General features: G+C 49.5%; 1 protein-coding gene across 4 annotated transcripts in view; it reads right to left on the reverse strand.

Annotated features, from left to right (window-relative positions):
* The window catches only part of PNPLA7 (patatin like domain 7, lysophospholipase), a 126,733-nt gene that overhangs the window by 10,347 nt on the left and 92,020 nt on the right, over positions 1-24,366 (reverse strand). For all 4 annotated transcript variants that reach the window (XM_075439388.1, XM_075439387.1, XM_075439386.1 and 1 more), the window contains 6 exons: positions 18,441-18,557; positions 13,894-13,963; positions 11,725-11,841; positions 8,648-8,796; positions 6,258-6,410; positions 2,516-2,623 (listed from right to left, as the gene is read on the reverse strand). In XM_075439388.1, coding sequence (XP_075295503.1) covers positions 2,516-2,623; positions 6,258-6,410; positions 8,648-8,796; positions 11,725-11,841; positions 13,894-13,963; positions 18,441-18,557 — 714 coding nt within the window. The remainder of the gene's footprint in view (positions 1-2,515; positions 2,624-6,257; positions 6,411-8,647; positions 8,797-11,724; positions 11,842-13,893; positions 13,964-18,440; positions 18,558-24,366) is intronic.

A 24,366-nucleotide genomic window follows, 5' to 3' on the forward strand; every position in this document is an offset into this window, starting at 1 on the left:
GAAACGCCACGACAGGGTACGTCTACAATGACAAGTGACATATTTGATCTCCAGGACAGTGGAAGGGCTATAAAAACCAGGGTAGATTGTGACAGATGCTCCACATGCTGCTTGATGCACCGCTGTAATGTCGTGATTTAACTGAAATATTAGCCTGAGCTACTGTATCCCATATAACAGGCAATTTAAAAAGAAGTCTTCTTTAAAAGAAGCATTTGTTACAGCAATGAACATGCTTGAGCTTGTTACTAGTCGGTGACAAAAGTTAGAGGATGAAATAGGACAAATAACCATTTCTGACACACACACAATTCTCTCTCCCTTCACTTCTCCTTATGACTATTAACACACAAAACCAATGTAAGGTGTCAGAGACTGAACGGGGACCTGTCTTCTGCAGCCCAGACTAACGCACCCCCTAGTCCAGGTCACCTTCCCAGTAAGAAATAACAAGCCGATGAGCTCTGGGGCTCCTCAGGCTCCTCTGCTCCCCAGCCAGTCTCCCACAAAGCTCAGTCCCTCTGTGCTCCTCCCAAAGCCACTCGCCCTGCCAGGCAGCTCGGGTGGGATCTGGTGGATGATGGGAGTCATCAACGCCAGTCCCCTTGGCTTCCGTTGCGCGGCCAGGGCCGAGGGTGCCGTTCAGCTTGTCCAGCGGAGCCGTTTCCATTTCGTCCAGCGGCTCACACCCCTCTCCGGTGACAAATGGGGGTCCCCAGGGCAACTGGCTCAGATGCAGACATCATCCACCCCTCACTGCTGGGCTAACGTCCACCTCTGCAAGGACAGCCCTTCCTCTCCCCTCGCTCACACCATCTCCCTCCTCGTGAACGTGCTCCACCGCTGGTCTTGGGAAGAGCTGCAGATCCTCAAGGTCATTTTTCACCTCTGTTGACTTCCTTTAGCGAGGCTCACTACAGTTATGATACATTTTGGCAATCACTTAAAATCTTACTGCTCATTTCCCTGTCTCTAAAAGACGACAACGATGAATTACTGGGTAAACCGTGAAGCCTTTCGTAGCACTTGGGTTTTAAATCAGAGGAATCAAAGGAGGGTAAGGATAACAAGCCAATATATTATAACATTGTGCCCAAGTCCTCAAAAAGGTGATAACTGTTTCTTAAAAACGACTGGAACTTCCCCGCCAAGAAATTCAGTCAGCCTGCCGAGTCATGAACCTACCCTAGAAGCTGACCTCAATCCTTCAACTGTAAAACCAAGAGAACTTTATCCTACTTTTGAGTAGAAGTCCTACAGGGACTGTAACCACACACAAGCACTATGCAGCCTGTAGATTTGCCACAATCCAGCATCTACCAGCCTGCACATTAACTGTGTGATGTGCTGAAGGGGGCAGAACCCAGTGCCAGGGCAGCGCTGCAGGCTTCCCCGGAGCCGCAACGACACTCCACAAAACGCCTCTTCTAACAGGGAGGGACGAAGAAAAGCAACAAAGCAAGAAATCTACAGCTTTGCAGGGATATTAACTCTTGGCTAAAAACACCTCTCCAGCAAGGGTTTAATTCAGGTTTTCTGGAAGCATCTATGGATGCTTTGAGTCACATCCTGCAAGCCAGCAATGGCCGAGATCAAGGCCAGCGACCCCGATTCATGTCCTCTGTGACGAGCACCGGGCGCCGGTGGGAGAGCGCCGCTGCCCCGGCAGCCCAGCTTCCAACAGCAAGCTACCACCCAAAGTTTGTGGCACAAGAATAAACGAAAAACTATTCTTAAACGTTACTTGTGCCTACCCAGCGTTACTGAGGGAGGCAGCCCACACGTGCGTTCAAGCAGGGGGTGCAAACGCAGCCCATCACCTCAAACCACAGACCGGCCCCTCTCGCAGTCACGGCCTTGGCTCCAGCGCTCGGCGCAGAGGGTGGCTCAGCCAGCAGCATTTCGTGCTCTCCAGACTGCTGATGGACACGGTGAAGGAGAAGAGAAAGGTGGGTGTGTAAACGTGTAGACACCAGCTACACGTCTCAGAAAATGCTGGTTACCGGTGAGCACCCTGCCTTCCTTCGAGGATATCTGTGTTGGGAACGATTCCAGATTACAGACACGGTATCAAGAACCTGTTGGATGAAACAGCAACAGGAGAGCCGCCCTATGGGGCTCCACAGCGGGTCCTGGGGTTCCCGAGAGCCCACTGTACTCGCTGAGGACGTGGATGGACCAGGCTTTACACGCACCAGCTCTCAGGGAGGGACAGGCAGGCAGACATCGGCGCTCCGGCAGAGCACGCTTTGCCCACACTTGTACTGGATGCATGATCAAAGAAGTGCAGGACCTCACTCATCCAGGCTACGGTTCAAGGAAAGAAGCTTCTGAAAAAATAATCATAACTTTTCTTGCCCAAAACACAGTTTTAACTAACACCTGCAGGCTCACAACAAGGACTTCAAGCCAACGGTCACTCTCTTTCACGCCTCTGAGCAGTTTCTGGGCAGTAGGCGATGCGGCGCGCGCCAAGGAGCTCTTGCAGAATAGCACGTTGAAACCGAACACTTACATCAGTTTTGGATTTGCAAGTCTCTTGCCTGTCCGTTAGCATCTTGTCAAGGACTCCGCTCCTGCACCAGACATTAAACACAGTTTTCCCATGCTGATATCCCACTTCCTGGAAAAAAAAAAAAAAAAAAAGAGTCAGCAGGAAAAAGTAATTAATAATTAAAAACCATTATGTCACATCATCTGCAAATTAGTAGGAAATCCAGAGGTCTACCCCAAGCTAAGATGTCCTTTCGCTACCTTCCAGCCTCAGCTACATGCTGTTCAGCCAAAGAATTAGGGGAACGATTCAGCAATCGAGGTGCTATTTTAAGTCCAAACGCGACCCTGACCTTCAATCCCGCAGGGCGCAGTGAAAGGGGCCACCTGGCACCACTATTTTTACAGCAGTGGCTTCAGGCCGGCTGCTCACAGAATAACGCCATATAAAGAGAAGCTTGGGACGCACGCCTATGCGCCCTCCCAGTGCCGGCTCTTTCTTTGGAAGAAGGTAACAACACCAATTAATTTGTGTCTTCTCCCCTCTTGGCTCAAGAGGAGCCAAGAAAAGGAAACCTTTCTAGCAAAGAAGAGTTACCGTAGGGCAGCCGGTTCCCAAGTCTCTTGCAGTAAGCTGAGGCAGCCAGCACTGCAGATGCAAGCGTCGGTTTGCTGGAGCAGAAACAATGGCACACGGACAGCACCAAACCCACAAGCTCCACGCTCCTCTAATTTAAAAGTATTAAGCAATTTGTGCTTGGGATAATCACGTGGCACTGCATCATTAGCATGGAAACAACTGGAAGAAACAAAGCCACTGCTCCAAGTTTTACTCTTTTTCTAACAAGACAGTAGAAAAGGTGTTGAAAAATCAAGTCGAAAGGACAGAGCAACAGGCGTCAGGAGTCCTGCATCCAATTTCCAGCTCCCGCGCCACCAGCACGCACTAAACCTCAGGCTCGCGCGGCAGCTCCGAGTGCTGGAAGCAGCCCTGGCTGAGCTGCTGTTGTCTCTCCTCCGGTTTTTGGACCAGGGTTCAAAGCTCGGGAGGCACTCGGGCTGGAATCGCCCTCTCGCAAGCTGCCGGAGCTCCACAGCTCGGAGTGGGTGCGATTACTCAGGAGGAGAAGGGACCCGACAGAGGCACAGCTGGCTGGGTCAGACTGATCCAAAATAACGGCGAGAATGGAGCTTTGGGGAATGACACGCAGCCGACATGGCTCTAGGCTGATGCAGGAGAGGGGTTTTGACAAGATGAGGGGATGTTTGTTCCTCTGAACGTGCTGAATGGTTGTATGGTACCCATTTCTATCTCGCATAAAATCCAGGTACACAGCTGAACTGAAAACCCCCACTACTCCACAGCCCATAATGATAAAGGAATGCCTAGATTGCCCTCTCCTTTAAGGTCAGCACAATTTAAAGCTTCCATGTGGACAAAAGTTATTTAGCTCCACTGCAGGGAATGTAGTTAAATCCAGGAGGGTGCTGCCCCTCCATACCTGCAGAGTCTCAGGCCAAGAACTTGCTCACAGTAAGGGACATCTTCGAGAAACTGCACTGTTCTCAAGTTCTGTTCCACTGAGAAAAATTTGTGTGGCGTCTTTGAACCTCTTTAACAACAGCAAATTAGATAGAGACAGAACAATGATTTGACAGCTTACTATCCATTACTGAGATGAACTACCAGAGCCATTCGTCAAGGTTTCCAGAAGGGCCAGGGCACTCCATCTAGTGAAGAACATCACTTATCAGCAAAGCCTTCGACCCACCGTTGGCAGACAGTGCTGTTTGCCCAGGAGCCATGAGACACCAAATATCCTTGAGAAAATATTTATATCGAGGAACTCGGCTGGTGGTTTGGTCCTAAGGACTCTCTCACATGTGCACCTGCAGGGCTTAATGGTGTTACTGGTTTTGTTTAGTATTTATAAGACAGCATTAGAGAAATCAACCTGCAGCCTAATGAGTATTGTAGGTTCTCACTGTATCTATAAAGGAGATCAACTTGAAGGAAAATTAGTGGTGAGGGGTTTTTTCCAGCCTAAGAGAAGAGCAAAGCTGTTTGCCTAGCTGAAGCAGGCAAAGAATGGGAAGAGACAGCAAAACAACTTCCTTGACAAGAGACAACGAGCCAGAACTGCCGCCACCACCTCAACCTGGGCAGAGAGGCTCTTGTTGCGAACGCTGAATTACACCACCAAGACCATTCAACGGCACGTCTGGAGGCAGTTCCTCCGTGCTGCTTTCCGATACATAAACACAGAACTGAATCTCAGAGACAGAATCACAGAATCACAGAATGGTAGGGGTTGGAAGGGACCTCTGTGGGTCACCCAGTCCAACCCTCCTGCCGAAGGAGGGTCACCTACAGCAGGCTGCACAGGACCTTGTCCAGGCGGGTCTTGAGTATCTCCAGAGAAGGAGACTCCACAACCTCCCTGGGCAGCCTGGGCCAGGGCTCCGTCACCCTCAGAGGGAAGAAGTTCTTCCTCATGTTCAGACGGAACTTCCTGTGCCTCAGTTTGTGCCCATTGCCCCTTGTCCTGTCACTGGGCACCACTGAAAAGAGCTTGGCCCCATCCTCCTGACACCCACCCTTCAGATATTTATAAGCATTTATTAGGTCCCCTCTCAGCCTTCTCTTCTTCAGGCTGAAGAGTTCAGTTCCCTCAACCTCTCCTCGTAGGAGAGATGCTCCAGTCCCCTCATCATCCTCGTAGCCCTCCGCTGGACTCTCTCCAGTAGCTCTTCATCTTTCTTGAACTGGGGAGCCCAAAAGAGACGTGTAACCCGGTACTACCCTTCTGTGACCCTTCTGTGACCCGGTACTACCCTTCTCACAGCGTCCTTCCACTGACATTGGTGCTGTGCTCCCGATACTCTACCAGGCGCAGAGGAACTGCGGACGGCATGTTTTATTAATAGAAGTGTTGAAACGTGAACCCAGCCAGTACTTCGGCGCGTTGCCCTCCATTTCGGTGATTCCTGGCCTCCCCTACAAACTTGTTCCAATCTTTCACGCGACAACAAGCTACACAACGAAGGGAGAGAAATGACACCGTCTGACAAACCCAAACTGCCCAAAGCAGCTCAGACACCCAGGAGTTTCCATCAAGCAGCTGGGCAAGAACTGTCACGAAACAGAGCGAGGCAACTGCTCCAATCACAGCTCATTACGTAACCAGGACTACGAACTCCATTTCTGCTGTTAACCCCGTCGCACAGTCACAGAATCACAGAATAGTAGGGGTTGGAAGGGACCTCTGTGGGTCATCTAGTCCAACCCTCCTGCCGAAGCAGGGTCACCCAGAGCAGGCTGCACGGACCTTGTCCAGGCAGGTCTTGAATATCTCCAGAGAAGGAGACTCCACAGCCTCCCCGGGCAGCCTGTTCCAGTGCTCCGTCACCCTCAGAGGGAAGAAGTTCTTCCTCATGTTCAGACGGAACTTCCTCTGCTTCAGTTTGTGCCCATTGCCCCTTGTCCTGTCACTGGGCACCACTGAAAAGAGCTTGGCCCCATCCTCCTGACACCCACCCTTCAGATATTTGTAAGCATTTATAAGGTCCCCTCGCAGCCTTCTCTTCTTCAGGCTGAACAAGTCAGGACATCCTTCCACAGCACTATTTAGCATCAGTTACTCGCTCTGTGCCAAGTGATTTCTCTTACTCTCCGACAGCTTAGGCACTGATTAGCACCATCAACCAGCAGATTTCTGTGGAACTTCAATACGGGGGAACCGCCTTCCCCAGGAGGCACTTACACAGATTTCATCGAACTTCCCGAAGTCCAGGGTTCCGTAGCGGTCGATGGGTGGCCGGATATACTCGCAATAATCGCTGTTCTTCACCATCTCCAGCTGCCGCACACAGCACACGTACGCGAGCCGCGTCTGGATCTCTGCCATATTCAGCACCTGCCAGTGAGGCCAGACACACCACTCACGATTAACTCAGAAACTTCATTTCAGAGTATGTTCTGTATTCACAATGGAGAAAAAGCAAGTTATCTTTTTTCTTTATTTTCCAAGAGTGCACAACAGCCTGGTGAAGCCTTCACACATCAGCAGCCCCATCTGTTTCCCAGGCTGAGTGGACAGCTAGCTGATGAGTCTCCACAACCCCCAGCAGAAAGGGAATTGCCTTCAAACGTATTTCTGCAGTTCCGGGTTGAACGGAGTCTTTCATTCCAGGGTACAGGGGTACCTCAAGAGAGATCTGTGCCAAGGCGAGAGGGGCACAGGGATCCCTCAAGGCAAGAACCCTGTGATGATCTGTGCAAGGTCCTACACCTGGGTCGGGGTAATCCCCGCTATCAATACAGGCTGGGGATGAAAGGATCGAGAGCAGCCCTGCTGAGAGGGACTTGGGGGTACTGATAGATGAAAGGCTGGACATGAGCCGGCAATGTGCGCTGGCAGCCCAGAGGGCCAACCGCGTCCTGGGCTGCATCAGGAGAAGCGTGGCCAGCAGGGCGAGAGAGGTGATTCTGCCCCTCTACTCTGCTCTGGTGAGACCTCACCTGGAGTCCTGCGTTCAGCTCTGGAGCCCTCAGCACAAGAAGGACATGGACCTGTTGGAGCGGGTCCAAAGGAGGGCTACAAAAATGATCCGAGGGCTGGAGCACCTTTGCTATGAGGACAGGCTGAGAGAGCTGGGCTTGTTCAGCCTGGAGAAGAGAAGGCTGCGGGGAGACCTGACTGCAGCCTTTCAGTACTTAAAGGGAGCTGATAGGAAAGATGGGGACAATCTTTTTAGTAGAGATATCAATGACAGGACGAGGGGTAATGGTTTTAAACTAAAACAGGGTAGGTTTAGGCTGGATATAAGGAAGAAATTCTTTACAATGAGGGTGGTGAAACACTGGAACGGGTTGCCCAGAGAGGTAGTGGAGGCCCCATCCCTGGAAACATTCAAGACCAGGTTGGACAGGGCTCTGAGCACCCTGATCTAGTTAGCGGTGTGCCTGCTCGCTGCGGGGGGGTTGGACTGGATGACCTTGAGGGGTCCCTTCCGACCCCAAATTTTCTATGATTCTATGATTCTATGATCTCTCCTGGAGCAGGGCAGAGATTCTGCAGAGTGGTTGAGCTTGACAGGGACCTCTCGAGCTCGTCTAGTCCAACCCTCCTGGCTCAAGCAGGGTCAGCTGGGGCAGGCTGTCCAAGACCACGTCCAGCCGAGTTATGAATATCTCCGCAGATGGAGACTCTACAGTCTCGCCCGTTGGCCAGTGGTTCATCACCCCCAGTAAAAACAGTTTTCTGGTGTTCAGAAGGAATTCCGTGTGTTCACGTGTGCCTGCTGCCATTTGGGCAGGTGCAATATTTCACTGAGCACTACTGAGAAGAGTCAGGGTCCTCCATTTCCCACCCCCCTCACTCCCATGACACACTGGGAGCAGCATGGTCAGCTCTGCCGAGGCACAGCAGGGCACTCCACAGCCGCACCAGCTCCGAAAGGCCACTTCTCAGGGAGACCAGACCTCTTCTGGGAGCTATCACAGAGGAAAACTTTAGATTACAGAGCAGTAAGTGCAGTTTGTAGCATTTTACTTCCAATTCCAAGAGAGGAATGTGTTAATTGTAGCTGGGAGGGAAGAAGAAAAAACAACATTCACTTGGGGGACAGCTGCAGAGCCAGGTGATTTAAGAAATGCAGAAGAATAAGTAACAGAGATGGCCTGAGTGCATGCAAGAGGAAAAATAAAAAAAAAAAAATAAAAATCACGTAATCGTGCTCTGCAATCCTTGTGTTTATCAGTGGTAGCAAAGTTAATTACTGCCTAGTGCTAAAATCTCCCTAAATCAACAATTCAGAGACCTATGGGATAGAAACACTGAATTGGATGAAGTTACTACTTTCACTGGTGAAATTTGTAAATTCTGACTTTATCAAAGCTTGATGCACCTCTGAGAAAAGGTTTCTTTGCTCTAACAATTCTACCGTCCCCTTCCCAGCCTGGGCTGCACCCTCTCCTGCGTCACTGCGCTCCCTTTGGCGTCAGGGCACTGCCCACTGTCCACGGCCACGAGGAAGAGCTCCAACCCCGGGAAGGCGACGGTCTGTCCCAGGCTCCCTCCCTGCACGAGCAAGGGGACGCTTCCTGCTCTGTACATAAAAACCGCTGCCGTTTTAGTAGGGTCTACAATACCTTGACTTTCTCAGCCAGTGGATTCCACCTCTTCCAGAGCAGCCACCAGCCCGACAAGCAGTCTCCGTAGTTGGTGAGGTCTGTCTCATCCCGGCTGCCCACATCGATCGCGATCACCACCTTTGCGCCCATGGACCTCGCGACATCAGCTGGTGGGAAAGAAGGTCCCGTCAGTGCCGGTGCTGCCAGCCCTGGTGCTGCTCAGCCAAAGCCTGCGCACAGACTGCTAGGGAGTATGAGCCTGACACCGTACCTGCCATGAGCGGCTCTGAACAGCGCCAGGCACAAACGTTTGCAGCAACTCTGCTGAAAGATCATGTCATTGTTCCCCAGGGCTCAGTACTGGGGCCGCTTCTGTTTAATAGCTTTATCAAGGATAAGGGGATTGAGTGCTCCCTCAGTAAGTATGCAGATGACACCAAGTTGGGTGGGAGTGTTGATTTGCTGGAGGGTAGGAAGGCTCTGCAGAGGGATCTGGACAGGCTGGATTGATGGGCTGAGGTCAATCATATGAGGTTCAACAAGGCCAAGTGCCAGGTCCTGCACTTCAGTCACAACAACCCCACGCAACGCTCCAGGCTTGGGGAAGAGTGGCTGGAAAGCTGCCGAGCAGAAAAGGACCTGGGGGTGCTGGTCAACAGCCGGCTGACCGTGAGCCAGCAGCGTGCCCAGGTGGCCAAGAAGGCCAACGGCATCCTGGCTTGGATCAGCAATGGTGTGGCCAGCAGGAGCAGGGAGCGGATCGTGCCGCTGTACTCAGCATTGGTGAGGCTGCACCTCCAGTGCTGTGTTCAGTTTTGGGCCCCTCACTCCAAGCAGGACATGGAGGGGCTGGAGCGTGTCCAGAGCAGGGCAGCGAGGTTGGGGAGGGGGCTGGAGAACAAGTCTGATGAGGAGCGGCTGGGGGAGCTGAGGCTGTTCAGGCTGGAGAAGAGAAGGCTGAGGGGGGACCTCATTGCTCTCTACAGCTCCCTGACAGGAGGGTGTGGTGAGGGGGGGATGGTCTCTTCTCCTAGGTAACCAGCAACAGGACGAGAGGCAATGGCCTCAAGTTGTGTCAGGGGAGGTTTAGGTTGGACATTAGGAAAAGTTTCTTTACTGAGAGCGTGGTCAGGTGTTGGACCAGGCTGCCCAGGGCAGTGGGGGAGTCCCCATCCCTGGAAGGGTTCAAAAAACGTGTGGATGTGGCACTTGGAGACATGGTTTAGCAGGCATGGGGGTGTTGGGGTGACAGTTGGACTTGATGATCTTAAAGGTCTGTTCCAACCTTAATGATTCTGTGATTCTCTGGGGATGCTCCTACCCCACCTGCTCCATTTCTACGAAGAGATCCCAGCGTGCTGCCCACTCTGCTCCAACCCAGCCCCTGCATAACCTCAAGGTGAGTTCCCATTGCTGAACTGCTGGTAAACATCACTTATGGGGGCCGTTTCGCCCTGGGTCGGTGGGATGACCAGACCCTCCCTGAGGCCACACTGTCACCAGAACCAACATGAAGGCAGCAGCAAAACCATACGGAGGGAGCAGGGAAGAGAAGATGGGACACGCACAGCTCGGGTCCACAGTTACACCAGTCCAGGAAATGTGAAAAAGCACAGAAAACTCATGTTAATTCTGCCTCGTGCAGCAGTGCTCACGAGAACAACAGATCTGGGGGATGTGTGGAGAGAACAAGTGGCCGTGGCCTTCAAGAGGAGAGTCAGCAGTGCTGGAGTCAACCCTGCAGAGAGCAGATAATGAAGGAAAGGAGCAGCACAGGAACCCATCAGCGAGGAGAGGCTGGGAGGACTGCAGCCTAAGAAAAGCTTTGGGATCCAAGAGAAAGACTCATCTTTGGAAGTGGGAGAGAAATGAGACGACGCTTCCTACTCCAAGGTCAGCAGAAGGACAAGCTGCAGCCTTTGGATACGGGCGAGGATGCAGGGGAGTGCCAAGGCAGGGAAGAGGAGGACACGTACCTCACAGAACGAATTTATATTTCTTCCACGCCCCCAGAGTCCAAGATAGTTGCAGTTTCCAGAATAGTTATGCGTAGGAAAACCACAGCTCCGAAGAGCCAATTTAGATGCTTAATTTGGATACATATTTAAATCAGATCTGTTCTGTAACTCGGATTTACATTCCGGGGCTTGTTCAGCCTATTGTATCTTTTCCACCCAGCGTCACCTGCGCGAGTGCTCTTTGCCCTCTCCGCTACGTGCGGGTGGAAAAGGTGCTTTGGTTTGGAATTCACACGTCTGCTTACAGACACGAACAGATATCAGCAGATTTGGGGGGGTCTATTTTGTGTTATTTCCATTTCTGGTTTTTAGGCAAATACAGCCCTGATGGAAAAATACAGTCTGGGTTTGTCTGGAGCGTGTAAATGACTTCGGTTGCTCAGACGTGGAGTCTCTAACTCCTTCCTCTTTATTTCTACGCAATTATAGTCACAGGCTGCAGTGACACCACGTATCTCTCTGCTGCCTTGTCCCCCTCCTGAGCCGCCCACCTTCCAACGCCTTCCAACTGCGGTGACAACCCCGACACAAAACACATCCCAAACACACGCAAGGGAATTCACACACCTCGGACCCTTTTGGGCTCGGTCCTCAGAGCCCCCAGACTCCACCCCACGCGATTCCACCTCTGCCACGTGCCAGCGGCTAACTGAGACACCGCTGCCTGCCAGCCCTCGGTGACACCAGGGTGAGCAACGAAGAGTTAATGCTGTTGCTTTCACAGAATTACTTCTTAGTCAGCTGATACTTTTTGAAAAGAAACTCAAAGATAGACTGTATGTTTCCAGTTTAATTTCTGTTCCCTCCTTTCAGTGAGCACTAAAATAAATTCAAAATTAGCCTGGAATATACGTTAAGAATGTGTCTATTGGGAAATATTTCGTAACAAAAAATAGCCTTAGTAAGCCATGATAAAGCAAACACCTAGGAAACAGAACTATGACTCCTGGTGCCCATCACGAGACTAAAGGTGTCCGCAATATTTCGCCTTGTTTCCTTTTTAAGAACAAAAAAAAAAAAAAGGAAGAAGACAAAGTTTTGCAGGCTAACTTCTTCCCCACCGATGTGCACACCTACCAGGCAGGTTGTTGATGTAGCCTCCGTCCATCAAGAGGTGCCCGTCCTTCGGGTCGCAGAGGGGAGGCATGTACCCGGAGAGGGACATGCTGGCACGGACGTACCTCCACAGGGAGCCTGCGGAACGAGAGGGAGGGAATGGCGACAGCGTTAATTACTGCCTCAGCCGTGGGGCAGGCTTTTGCACTCCTTAAAAGAATCGGGAGAGAGAGGCTCTCCCGAGAATACCGTCAGAAAGTTATTAAAGCAGTTTATTATTTTCTATGCCATAATCCTGGCTAGGGAGGAAAAAAAAAAAAAAGGCTATTCAGACACACAACCAGGCAAAGGCATTGGAAACCCCAGTTTTAAGCCCATGCCTCATATTTATTGCCTTCAAGGAGATCTCAGCATATGCCTGACTGCATCTTCGGTGCTTTGTTGAGCTTACACTGATCAGGGAAGGAAAAGACTTCTCCTGGGGCCAAGGGGACAGCGAGAACAAGCAGATCGAAGCGCAGCTAAAGCCATTACGCTCCACAGGGATCCACAAACCCCAGACTTTTAACAGGAGCTGAACATGACAAATATATGCTGTAGGAGCCACAAAATTCTGTTTTCCCTGCTCTGTAATAAGCAAACGTTTTCACTTGTAAAACCAGCACAAGGGCACAACGGGGATCTTGTCTCTTCCTAGGACGCTGCTGTCAATAGCACTGTAAGGAGGAAAGTTATAATCTTTTAAGCTGTTAGAAACAGAAGGTTTAATCACGTAGGAATGGATTGGATCTGTTTCCTGTAAAACATTCTGCTCTAAGGCTCTCGTTGACTGATTTCTCTCGACATTTGCATCAGCTGGATCGAGAAGACACTGTGCTTCCAAAGAGGCCACGAGTCTCGTCTGAGAAGTGAATCTCTAACATATGAAAAATAAACAGGGCTTGCAGTGTCAGCTCACTTCTCAATAATTCACTGCTTGGGCCTTCAAACAGCAACTCTTTCCAGCAAACCGGGAATTGATTTTTTTTTTTTCTTTATACTATGTATCACAGTTCTGTTTCTAATTATAACCTCAGCACTCCCACTCTTTAGCACAGGTCAATACCGGTAGATTCAGGTTTTCTTATTGATAGTTTTAGTTGTGTTAGAACTTCCACCCACGAGAAATGCTGACGTCTGTGTTACACCCCACAGATGAAACCAAGATGGGCAACTCCAGCAGCTGGGAACCTCCCTCCTTTCCTTCCAGTGAATTCTGGAGATGACCATAACCATTCTCCAGCTGACTTCCATCCTTACATTAAACTTCCACAGGGACAAGTAGCTGGATGCAGTGAGTTTCCTGACCTCAGCTGGCTTAACCTGCTGCAGAACGGGAATACAGAACCTCTAAGCGAGGTTGATCCTTTTTCTGCTTCTTTCAGCTCCCTTGGTTGTCCTTGGTCACCACGGCCCCGGTGTCAGTGTAATTCAGGGCTCTAACCCACGCCCCAGTGGCAGCAATGGATGGGCTTTCCTGGCCAGCTCAACAGACACAAAACATCAGAGACGTGGCAGCTCAGGCTTCAGCTACCCAAGGAGATATCTGGGGCACCTTGGATCATCTTCGCTTGAAGCCTGAGCCACTGCACCGTGACCCCACATAGACAAACGCTAAAGCAAGCGTCCCACAGGGCTGCCCTCCCATCCTGACAGCAGGGCAGGCCACTCAGATCTTTCTCCTCTCTTCAGTCAGTAATGTACATCACAGTTTTCCACCAGAAAAATAACGAGGACTGGACACAAATGAGACCCTAACCCAGCCTCTGCTCCAGGCACAGGAGTCTCTTTTTTGGGAAAACAGCTTCATATACTGGGAATTTGAATCTTTCAGTGTTCTGGTTGCATTAGTTCTGATTTATGGCTAAAACATCTGCACTTCACGGTATGTTTTAAGGAAACAGAATAGTGTCAATGGACCCATTTTCTCTCTGAACAGTGAATAAAGCATCTCATTTAACTTCTTCCCAACAGCTCTGTTCCTTGTTATCCCTGTACCACCACATTTTGGTGCTCAGCAAACAACAGAGAAGAGAGAAACAAAAGGAAAGACAAATTCAAAGGCAAAGAAAATTCCAGGAGCAAGGGGTGACACTGAAGTCTCACATCACTATTTACGAGGTGCTGCTGGAGAAGGCTGCCCGCACTCACCGTCCGTGTGGACCCTCATTGCTGAGGCAGTGATGTCAGTTGTGATCGTGAAGTAAGGAATCCACAGATCCTGCAACAGAGGAGGTCCCAATTTTACTAAATCTGTAACCTTGCACTGAAACTACAACCCATGCCTAGCACAAAGCCAAGCAACAGCCTCTGTTTCTTAACAGACAGAGCTGCAGACATGCATGCCTGCATGGATGGAGGAAAACCCATCAGCCCTGTGTTCATAAAGTTCATAAATTTGGTTTTCATAAGTTCATAAATTTGGTTTTTATGCAAACATTTCATTCAGAACGAAGGCAGACAAAAATCCTTATTTCCCTTTTGTAATAGCAAAAAATACTTGTCCCAGAAGACTGTCCAGCATACAGAGCAGCACAGAAACCTCACCACTCAAACTGGAGTTCACCTTCTTTCCAATATCTGTTTTTTCCTTCAGATGGAATGTGGAGGTCTGATAATGATGACTCTCATCTAAAGAGATCCTGAGGCTGTTTATTGCTGGAGGACAATGTGAAGGGCAGACTCATCTTTTATATACTCGGTTCTTTTCTAGGTCACTAAATACCTGCTGGTTTTGGACTCCCCTGGAGACATGGCACCAAGCTAAACAGACCTTTGATCTCATCCAGTACGGCCATTCTTGCATTTCACCCAACTGTTTCCACTGGAGGTGGTGATCATCCACTACACAGGGCAACTCTGTGGATGAGCACACAGCTACTCAGTTCCCCCTAACCCCAACCTAAGCCTGCAGCTGGCAGCATCTTCCTTGCCTTGGTTCCTGAGACACCACAGCCCAAGACAAAGATGGAAGAACATAAGTGATGGCCTCTTGACTAAATGACTTTCCATTTGTACTTCATGGTGGTGAAGCTGGTGGTCATTTCAGCAGGAGATGCAGGGCAATGCTGCCGAGACTCTAAGCTGCCAAGAGTCAAAGAGGACAAGACAAAGCTCTGCAGCATTACCTACAGGAAGAAGAGATCCTGCAAGGTAGATCTTCAGAAAGACCCCAGAAGTCGCCTGAGATACTGCGGAGCAGTGAGGAGCATGGTACATAACCTACCAGATAAGCAGGATGATACAGAAAAAGAGTGGCTGAGCTAAGTCCTTTACAAGTTTATTCACCAGTGTCTAGACCAAATCCACAAGCCCGTAAGGTCTCGTTTTCATTTCAGCCATGTCTGTACTCACGTCCCACTAGCTGGAAAAACCAAATGGGAAGGTGACCTCTAAACTGCACAGGAGTTGGTTGGAGAGAGGATAGTTTTGGGAAGTCTCCATGGTGTCTAGTGAAAGGGTAACCTGCAAAGAGGAAGGAGGAGGACTTGTTTGAACAAAATGAACTTATGCCCAGAGAACAACAGCTGACAGTTCTCCGTCTATCAGCACAGCTGAATCAAGACTGAAGAGGTAAACCTGCTTTCCCAGCCAGCCAGCCTCTTTGTTTGCGGGACAAGGTACCTGGGACTTCTCTAGCACAGCTCTGATGTGCCTTCAACTCAAGCCAGACAAGGGTTTGGATTCCAGCTATCAGTATGAGCTGAGAAGCTCTCCCTCTCTGGTCAGTCTGTATTTCTGGTGTAAGTTTCTGTGCTGTTCAGTATGAAATTCTGAACTGCCAAGAAGGAGGGTTTCTTCTAGCGAGTTTGAGCTCTTCAGCAGCTCTGCAAAGATGGTGAAATCGGGGAGGACTAACAGATGCTGCACAAGTATTACAGCCCATCTGGTATAAATGCCATCGGAGGGTGGATGAATAAAGTGTGACTACGAGAGTATTAGGGGTGCCTCTCCGTGCTAAAGATACTCTGATGATTGCAGATCTCAGGGCACCAACCACATTTTAAGCAAAAAATAAGGGAACGGGGAAAGAAGTCTATCCGACGCTTCCTTTCACATTCATGCAAACACATGCATGAAGGAAACTAAACCAAGACCTATCACACAGTAATAAAGACTGCATTTCTCAGATACTGTGTCATTTATTTTGGAGACAGAGCATTATTCAAGTCTCAGACAGGACTTGATGAGACTCTCTTCTGATTCCTCACACCTGAACCTTCAGCTGAGATGTCCTTGCAAGAGCGTTTTGTGCTTCTGGCATGGGTGCTAAAAACTCCAGAGCCTGGTGCTCTCCCAGAATGATGGGTCACTTCAGAGGAGCAATAACTGTGTTTCTCGAGAAAGATCTTTCAAGTGCCCTGCCCTGGATTTCTGTGTGCTTTCCTGGAAGAACTTGCACAGGCTGATTTCGTGTCGTGGACCGCCTTTGGCTGGCATCTGCAGCAGCGGTCACGAGGGCTGCTGGTAACGAGGGCCACCCCACAAGCAGCGCTGCTGGCAGTCAGGAGACACCTACGTTACATGGGCTGTCAGAGAGCAAATTTAAGAGAAAATGGAACCCTCCCTTTCAACGTCACAAATAACAGCTCAGGGTGCTTCTGCTCCCCGGCTCCGACGCAGAAGAGGGCTGGGGGCACGTGTGGGAAGTGCCCGAGGGCCACCTCACAGCCATGGGCAGTAAAGAGGAGGATCTGGCCCAGGGCTTCCTAACTTGAAGCTTGTAGAGACTCAAGGGCCAGTGCCCACCCCAGCCCCTCGGGTAGGAAGTTCTCAGGTTCTGCTACGATCACCGTGGATCCTCCCAGGAAGGAGCAGTTGTCGTCAAGCATCCAAACACAACCTGTATTTGTAAGGCTGTAATTAACTCTTGTTAATATGTGTTTCCAGTTGGAAATCATTGCCACCCACCCCTCCCCAAAACCAGTCCAACTACTGAGAAGAGACAGATGTTTGCAGTTTGGATGATATGAAATCATGCTTTAAGAAAACATTTGTTCAAGGCTTAGTGCATCTTGGTGCATCTTCTGTTACTTAAGTTATCCTCTACGCCGAGGCAGCTTTCAACTTCCGCCCGTCTCACGACATGACTGCTTACCCTGTGCCGACAACACAAATTGCAACGAAAGCGTCACTGCCTCTTTCCTCGCCGCGCTGCGCAGCCCCTCTCCTGCTTCATCTGACGGAAGCCTTCCAGCGCGAGGAAACCCGCGGGCACAGAGCGCAGGGCTTCGCCTGCAGCGCGCACAGAGGATGCTGTGGCAGGCTGCGTGCCTCGGGACTGGAGTCCTCCTGGACAACACCTTCCTGCGACTGCAAGGTTCGACCAGGCCACGTGATCACAGCTGTTACAGACCTTACGGAAGGAATCCACCGCGTCTTCAAGGGAAGTACAATGAGCTGACCGCTGACATCAAAAGCAGTGACAGACCAGTGGAAGCTGGGGCCACCTGAGCTCAGAGGAGATTGTCTTCCCTTTTGTCACTCGCTCCTGCTCAAAGCCCTGCTCAGCATTACCCTACAGCCTCACCCTGCAAGGAGCCACCCGCGATTCGCACCACGTTAACCGTGAGGAGACCACGCTTCGCACCACCGAGGAGGTCCCCGTGCTTTGCGGACGGCTGCTCCTCAGCTATGGCAAAGCAAGAGGCGAGGAGCTGCCCAAGCCACTGCGCAGCGTGACTCCTGCCAGGAGCTGCAGGGAGCAGCGACAGGAGCTGGAGTGCCTCAGGGAAGGCTACGCCTGGTGAGAGAACCGAGAGCACGGCTGGCGCTGCCCGAATAACAGCACGACAATAACTCCAGCCTCAGAAGGACCTGTCGCTCCGAGACGTGTTTGTTCCCAGCGCCAGCCACTCCGCACAACAAAATGCTATTTTAAGCCACGTGATGATTAATCATTTACTTCCATACTTGCATTTAAGTAAGGAATGTTTAGATTATTTTTAATACATATATTTAAAGTATACACAGTGTTAATTTGCTATATAATCTTTCATCACAAGGATTCCAAACACAGGAATGATTTGGTTAAAGTTGCAAATGAGGCGAGATTGTAAGACAGCCCAAACACTCTCTAAGCTTGGTGATCTAGGAAGACAACCATTGATAACGTGCTTTATCGAAGGCTCCTGCTGAGGGACGGAGGAGAGGTGGGACCCTGAATGTGGCCGTCAGCTCAGACAGACCATACAGCACCTCACAATTAAAAATGGTCACTGTACGGAAGCCAGGAAACACCACGCTTTGATCTTATGGCATTCTTCAATAGGCTGTTCATAAAAACGCATTCTGTCTTCAACAGTACAATTTTTAAAAGCCAAACCCATTGCTTCCCTTTTCAAGGACTTCTACTGGTGTGCCCTAAGCAGCTCTTAGACCTGATTTGCAGAAAAATAGCAATAAAACAGTCTCAGCGATTCTGTTTCAGCGACACAATTTTAGCTCCTGCTCTCAGGCAACAGGACCCCTTTGTCAAACAGAAGTAGTGACAGATAACCTACGCCTTGTGTTTTTTAAATCCACCGAAATGAAAGAATAGGCTCCTTCCTATACTCCTGTCACATCACACTCACAGTTTGAACATGTTTTCAGTCACCCCACAGCCCCATATCTCATATTAGCAGGGAAGAAAGCTACTTCTGCTACAAGAACATAGGGGCATCACTCACTGTGCATCGAGTGCAGAAGCAACCCACCTCTATCTGCTTGTCTTTGAAGATGTTGTTGATGCTGTTGTTAAAAGCCGCTCCAGAAAACATAGAGGTTATTGGATATGTCAAGTCTAGAATAGTCTTAAACACCGAGTTCATAACCTAAAAAGAAAGAAAGAAAGAAAGAAAACATTTCAAAGGTAAATATATGCAAGAATCCCTATCAATGTATGCAGTAACGTATGCAATTTGAGAGACACTGTCTTCCAGATTCTACAGCCAACGCGTTGGAAGCATTGCTATTGTAAGCACAAAAGTTGTCAAGGGGACAGAAATACAACTACAAAAACTACAATCAGTAAGTTCTTGTATGGTGTCATCAACTTCAACTAGAAAGCAGCAAACTCGGTAGCCAGTTTGCAAAAGGCTACGGAAGAATGTACATTTGCATCACTTCCCTTCTACCCATAAATCAAAATGTCCCTCGGGCACAGGTTTCTGCCTTCACAAATGGATGTGAATTGTACAGTTTAATTCTTGTTCTTTTTTTAAATAACAAAAAAATACTAACAGTTATCTCCCTCTTTATCATCCTTTCCACAGTGTACATGCGGTTCCCTGGCGCGGAAAGGAAATCATAAATCTGTACTACAGAAATCTGTATCTTCATACATCTCTTCTCATTTGTGGATCACATCTCATTTTTCTTCCAGTCTTAAATCTTTGATCTGCGTCAGCGCAAGCACTCAGAAACACGGCTATGTGATTCTCTGGGACTGCAACAAGGTTACGTCAGCCACACGGTGAAGAGCTTCAGGCTCACTTTCTAGGGATCAGCGACCATCACCGTGCACTCCCCGAGCGAGCCGAGCTCCTCACCCGCTGCGCGGCAGCCGGCACGGCACGCGAGCCAGAGAAACCAGCTCCCGCGGGGCTTCGCAGAGCACCACGGATACCTGTCACAGCACTTCACAGCGGCAGGCACTGCCCCATGCGTCTCTTCCAAACACTCCTACACTTCTGTTAAGCTTTCATAGATTCTTATTGTTTTTTTTCCAAAGTGCATTACACCTGTGCGCTAACCTACAAGCAAAAATTATGAAAATACCTGAACTATACGGCATTATGGCCACTATATTTGTCCCATAAACATGCTATTGGTCTCAAATCTTAATAAATCCTAACGAAATTAAATGCCTGACATATTATATCATACTCAGTTAAAATGCAACAGAAGACCAAAAAAACCCAATTGACTCATTCGCAATTAAATACGGTTTCACTGGATGAAATACATCTGTTACATGAAATATCTCCTCTCTCCACACGTTCTCTCTATAATTTCACAAACAACCTAACAGATCATGCGGCCTGGTACCCAGGCAGAGACCTACGGCACAGAACGGCCTCCCAACCTGCCGCCTGTCGAAGGGTCCGTGAGCACCATCTGCCCTTTGCTTTGCTCCAGCAATGATTTAAAGAGCAGCAGGATTAGCCTACACTGGCACGCCCAGCTGCTTTATAAATACATACTAGGTATCTGTCCAGAGAATACATGTCCAAGTATGAAAAAAAAAAAAAAAAAAGTTCCTTAAGAACAAGTATATAAACAGGGAACTTGGGAGAACGTAAAAGCCTCTGCACAAAACCAGCGAAGAACCTGGCCCCTTCCTTCACCTCCTCATCTTAGGTTCTGACGGGGTGAGGACAGTGTGTCAACCACAGACATGCTACCCACAGCTTCAGAGTTCAATTGAATTAGTTTTGTACTTAAAATAGGGATTTGGTCTCTGACATTGCTAAGAATGATTAAATTCGAGAAAGAGGCATTTACAAAAAGTCTTTTATTTAACCCTGAAGAAAAACCTCTCCAACTCGGCACCAAACATCAGGCTATCCTTGCTGCAAATGATCTCTATCATGATGAGCCTCCAGATTTTCCCTGCAATTAATGCTCGCAGTAATCTTGTATATGAACAAAATCCTTCTAATTAACAGTCATTTCTTAATATTCTCATTTCTCGTAACTGGAAGAGGCCCTTTGAGCAGTCACTGATGGCCAACGGTCTCCCTCAGCCTTCTGAGAATAGCCACTACCAGCTACCGTTCTCCAGATACATTCAGTTAAAGACCCCCCCCTCTTTGGACAGGCAGCCAGAGCCTGCCGGCTTCTCCTCCGTGTCACGCTTCCCTGCCCGCCAAGGGCACAAGGGCCAACAGCGGCGTCCCCAAGGCCGACGCTGCGCCGGATCCCTACAGCCCAGCGATGGGAAGCGCAGCCCTCGGGCACTGCTACCGCTGCGCTTAGGAGGGAGCGGGAATTCTGCAATTCTGCATTTACTTCTCCAGAACTTTCAGGTCTGCCGCTCTGCTGCAAGATGAGCTTTCTTATTAAAAAGATCTTCAATCCTGAAGTGACATTTAAAAGCTGCCCCAGGGTATAAGGCAACTTCAACAAGGAAGGGACAGGGTGGTGCTGCTCACCGAGCAGAAGAACAAGGCCAAACACACATGATGACAACAAAAAGAAACCGGAATTGTACTCTCTGCCTATTTTGTTATTTGATGCAGAATGGTTGCAAGGTGGTGTCAGGATATCCCAGGACATCCCCAGATTTTTCAGTATAAGAAAAAAAATTTGCAAGACTATGGGAAAGCTTGTTGCAAGAACAAAAATCTAAAACAGCAGAACAGATTAAACATTTTTTGAACTACTAGTGACAGCATCCAGAATTTCCTTCAGTGCCTTTGCAGTGTTCATGTACAGATTCAGTGAAACAAGCAGAGGAATTCACAAAGAAAAGAAAAAAACCCATAACTCCGGCCAACAGTTCCAGATAAACAGCACTACAGGGATACATTTATCCCAACGACCGGAATCGCAGAGAACGGAGGTTCAGATTTAAAGGTAAACTATTAAGAAATCTAAGAGTTGAAGAAAATCAGAATTAATCCACCTGAGAAACCACAGCCATCTCGGAGTCGGGTAAAGGAGAGAGGCAAGATACATAAATGCTTGTTTAAAATCACATCCAGACGTCCTGCTCCTGTAACATCAGCACGGCTCCTGCGTGCTCGTTCGCCGAGGTGGTCGCTGCAGGGCGGACGCAGGAGGGTTTGGTGCCTACACTGGGCATTTCAAAGCAATAGGCATGTTGGGATTTTGCGTGCAACCTCTTACCTGAATTTCTCAAATTATAATGCTTGATTTAGAGTTAACTTCCCCAGCCCAAGTAATACGATCGGAATGGTAAATACAAACCATCGGGCCTTATCACTACATGAAAATAGATTTTTTCCTGTACCTCTTCATAGAACCAATTTTTAAGATTTAACAAAAACACACTCAGTATTTATTGTCTGCTGTTGTTGATAACCTCAAATACAGAATTCCATCTGAAAGGCACCCAGAGGGAACACTTCGGCTGGCTTACACGGGAAAAGCAATCTGCCCTGGGTTAATTCTTGCCAGCAGAGAAGCCTAGTGAATAAAACTTCCCAAAGCGGTTGATAACGTTTTAAAGGGACGATTAAAACGCTCCAAAGGGCGGCCGAGTGCGGGCTGGCCGGGCGACGCCGTCCTCAAGCACCGGCAGGCTGGGGGACGCCCAAAGCGCGCTCTCTGCTGCAGCTCACCCACCCCAGGTAAGAGAACACACGCACAGTCGTTAACGCGCAGTCTGTAACGAGCCTCTTCTTTCTTTGGGATTCGCTGCGCGCCTTAAAGCTGCTTTAGCTCCGATTATCTTTAGCTGTGCCTGAACCAGCGCTGTCACAGCAACCAAGACTCCCCTCACCTGGGACTGGGACCAGTGTATTTCTCTGATCTCCCCTGCGTATCTTTCCCATAATATCCTGCCCGCTTTTTACGCCAGTCTAGTTTGGCAGCGCTTGCCTGCCCAGCTCAGATTTTGTGTTTGTTTGCAGGGGTCTGTCCTTGCAGCTGTTGTTCTACAGGAAGATCTGGCACAGGAACGAAATACAACAGCGTGGGACACAGAGTGGTTTACAAAACACTGCACCTGCTGTCGATGCTCTATGCCCTCCCTCTGCCTCCCACAGCAAAAGGACCCTCTGTGGTCCCCACCGCGTGGGCAGCCCACCCTTCCCTCCAACCCTTCTGCGCAGCCCCACAGCCACCGCGCTCCTCCTCAGCAGGGCTCCCCAGCCACCCCCAACCTGCACCCGGTCCCACAGGGCTGCGGGCGCAGGCATCACCCCGCGATGGCAGAGAACAGCTTTCTGCCTCGGAACAACAGACGTAACGGGTCAAGAAGAGTATCGGGATGCAGTCGGACAGCAGCGTGATCTGACCCAAACTGGGGCTGATGATTCTGCCCCGCGCCCTGCTCCGGCCGGCACAGCTGCCTTCGCAGCAGGCAGCTCCAGGAGCTGAGCTGGCCAGAAGCTGGCATGACAGGGGAAAGACAGAGTGATGACTTTTTGGCCACATGAGCTCATTAAACCACAGCATCTCCCACTGCTGGACACCAGAGCAGTGTGAAGGAGAGGCAGGACCTCATCACTGCAACCTCAGAAACCCCCCGTTTATTTTAGCTGTCATGCAATCACATCACAGACAGCAAACGACCGCAGCATCCCACCCAGCAATTCGTAATTCCTCTTATGGGAAGCTTTTCAGCTACACATTCCTATAACCATATTCCCTTCAACAGCAGAATATTCCATTCTTTGTGAAACATTCATACTCTGAAATATTAGTTCTGCAATTAAAAAAAAAAAAAACAAGAAAACCCAACAATCTGTAAACATGAAAGCTTTTGTGTTTGTTCTGCTGGTTAAACAGAGGTGCAGAAGGCACACAGAGGCAATGCACAGTAACTAGCCTGAGTGGTAATTTTCATACCCCTCTGTATTCTGACAAAGAGAGTCATTTGTTTCTTTGCCGCTTCACTAGGTCTGGAACACACATCCCATTAAATATACCCCTTCTCCCAGCCCCAAGTGTATAACTAAAGATACGCCCATTTCTAAAAATACCAAAAAGAGAAAGAACTGCAGGACAAAACCAGCATTTGTTGTGATGGATTAAATAAATAAATAAACAAACAGCAGGGTTATCTAATCCATCACAACAAAGGCATTTCAAAAACTCCCACAGGCTAAAAAAGCCAGGCTGCAAGGTTTTTGTGCAAAGAACACTCCGCAATAACCTTCACCAGCAAAAGCTCGCAGCCTTTCGAGGCGCAGGATCAGCAGCTTCCGGAGCAGGGAGCGCTCCAGCCTTTTTGAACAACGTTGGCTTCGTGCAGGACGCTCCCCGGAGCATCCCTCGCTCCACCGCCGCCTCCTGCAGCCGTCCTCGCCGGCAGCGACACGGCTCCGCAGGACAGCGGGGACAGTCCCGCAGCTCCTGGACGCTGGGAATTTGGGGCTCAGCTGGGGGATTTGTCATCTCGCTCGCACTCGGTCCCTTCGGGTGGATCCTCTGTGAATCCCCAGCAAACCTCCCCGCCACCCCACGCAGAGCTGGCGCTCGCCGAGGGGACCCCCCTTCCTGGCTCAGCCTACAGTCGCTGCCACACAACGCAGGAGAGAAGAACTCGGCACAGCCACTGCTAAAAAGATTCACAGTCCCCCAGGCTACTCTGTACATTAGCTGTGATCTGAACTTGGCGAGAGGGTTTTCACGGCTTGCTTCAGTTTACTGTGCAACCATTTTGCTGGACCGTGCTGCTAACAGAGAAAAGGGCTTCCAACAGAGTGGTCTTCTCTTTTTTTACATTCTCAATCCTTGAACAATTTCTGGTTTGGATGGGGACCTGGCAAGCTCACCAGAACACTCACGAAACACCTCCACAAAATCCATTCTTTGTTAATAAGACAAAATGTTTGCTCTAACAGAGGTCATCAGCCTCTCCTCCAGGTACTTCTTTGGGGATTTCAAGGTACCTGAAACAGCCCAAGAGTGAGCCAAAATCTGCCTTTGCCTTTGTCAAACATTCTCTCA

The sequence above is a fragment of the Opisthocomus hoazin genome, chromosome 19 (genome assembly GCF_030867145.1).
Source record: "Opisthocomus hoazin isolate bOpiHoa1 chromosome 19, bOpiHoa1.hap1, whole genome shotgun sequence".
In the NCBI taxonomy this organism is placed as follows: domain Eukaryota; kingdom Metazoa; phylum Chordata; class Aves; order Opisthocomiformes; family Opisthocomidae; genus Opisthocomus; species Opisthocomus hoazin.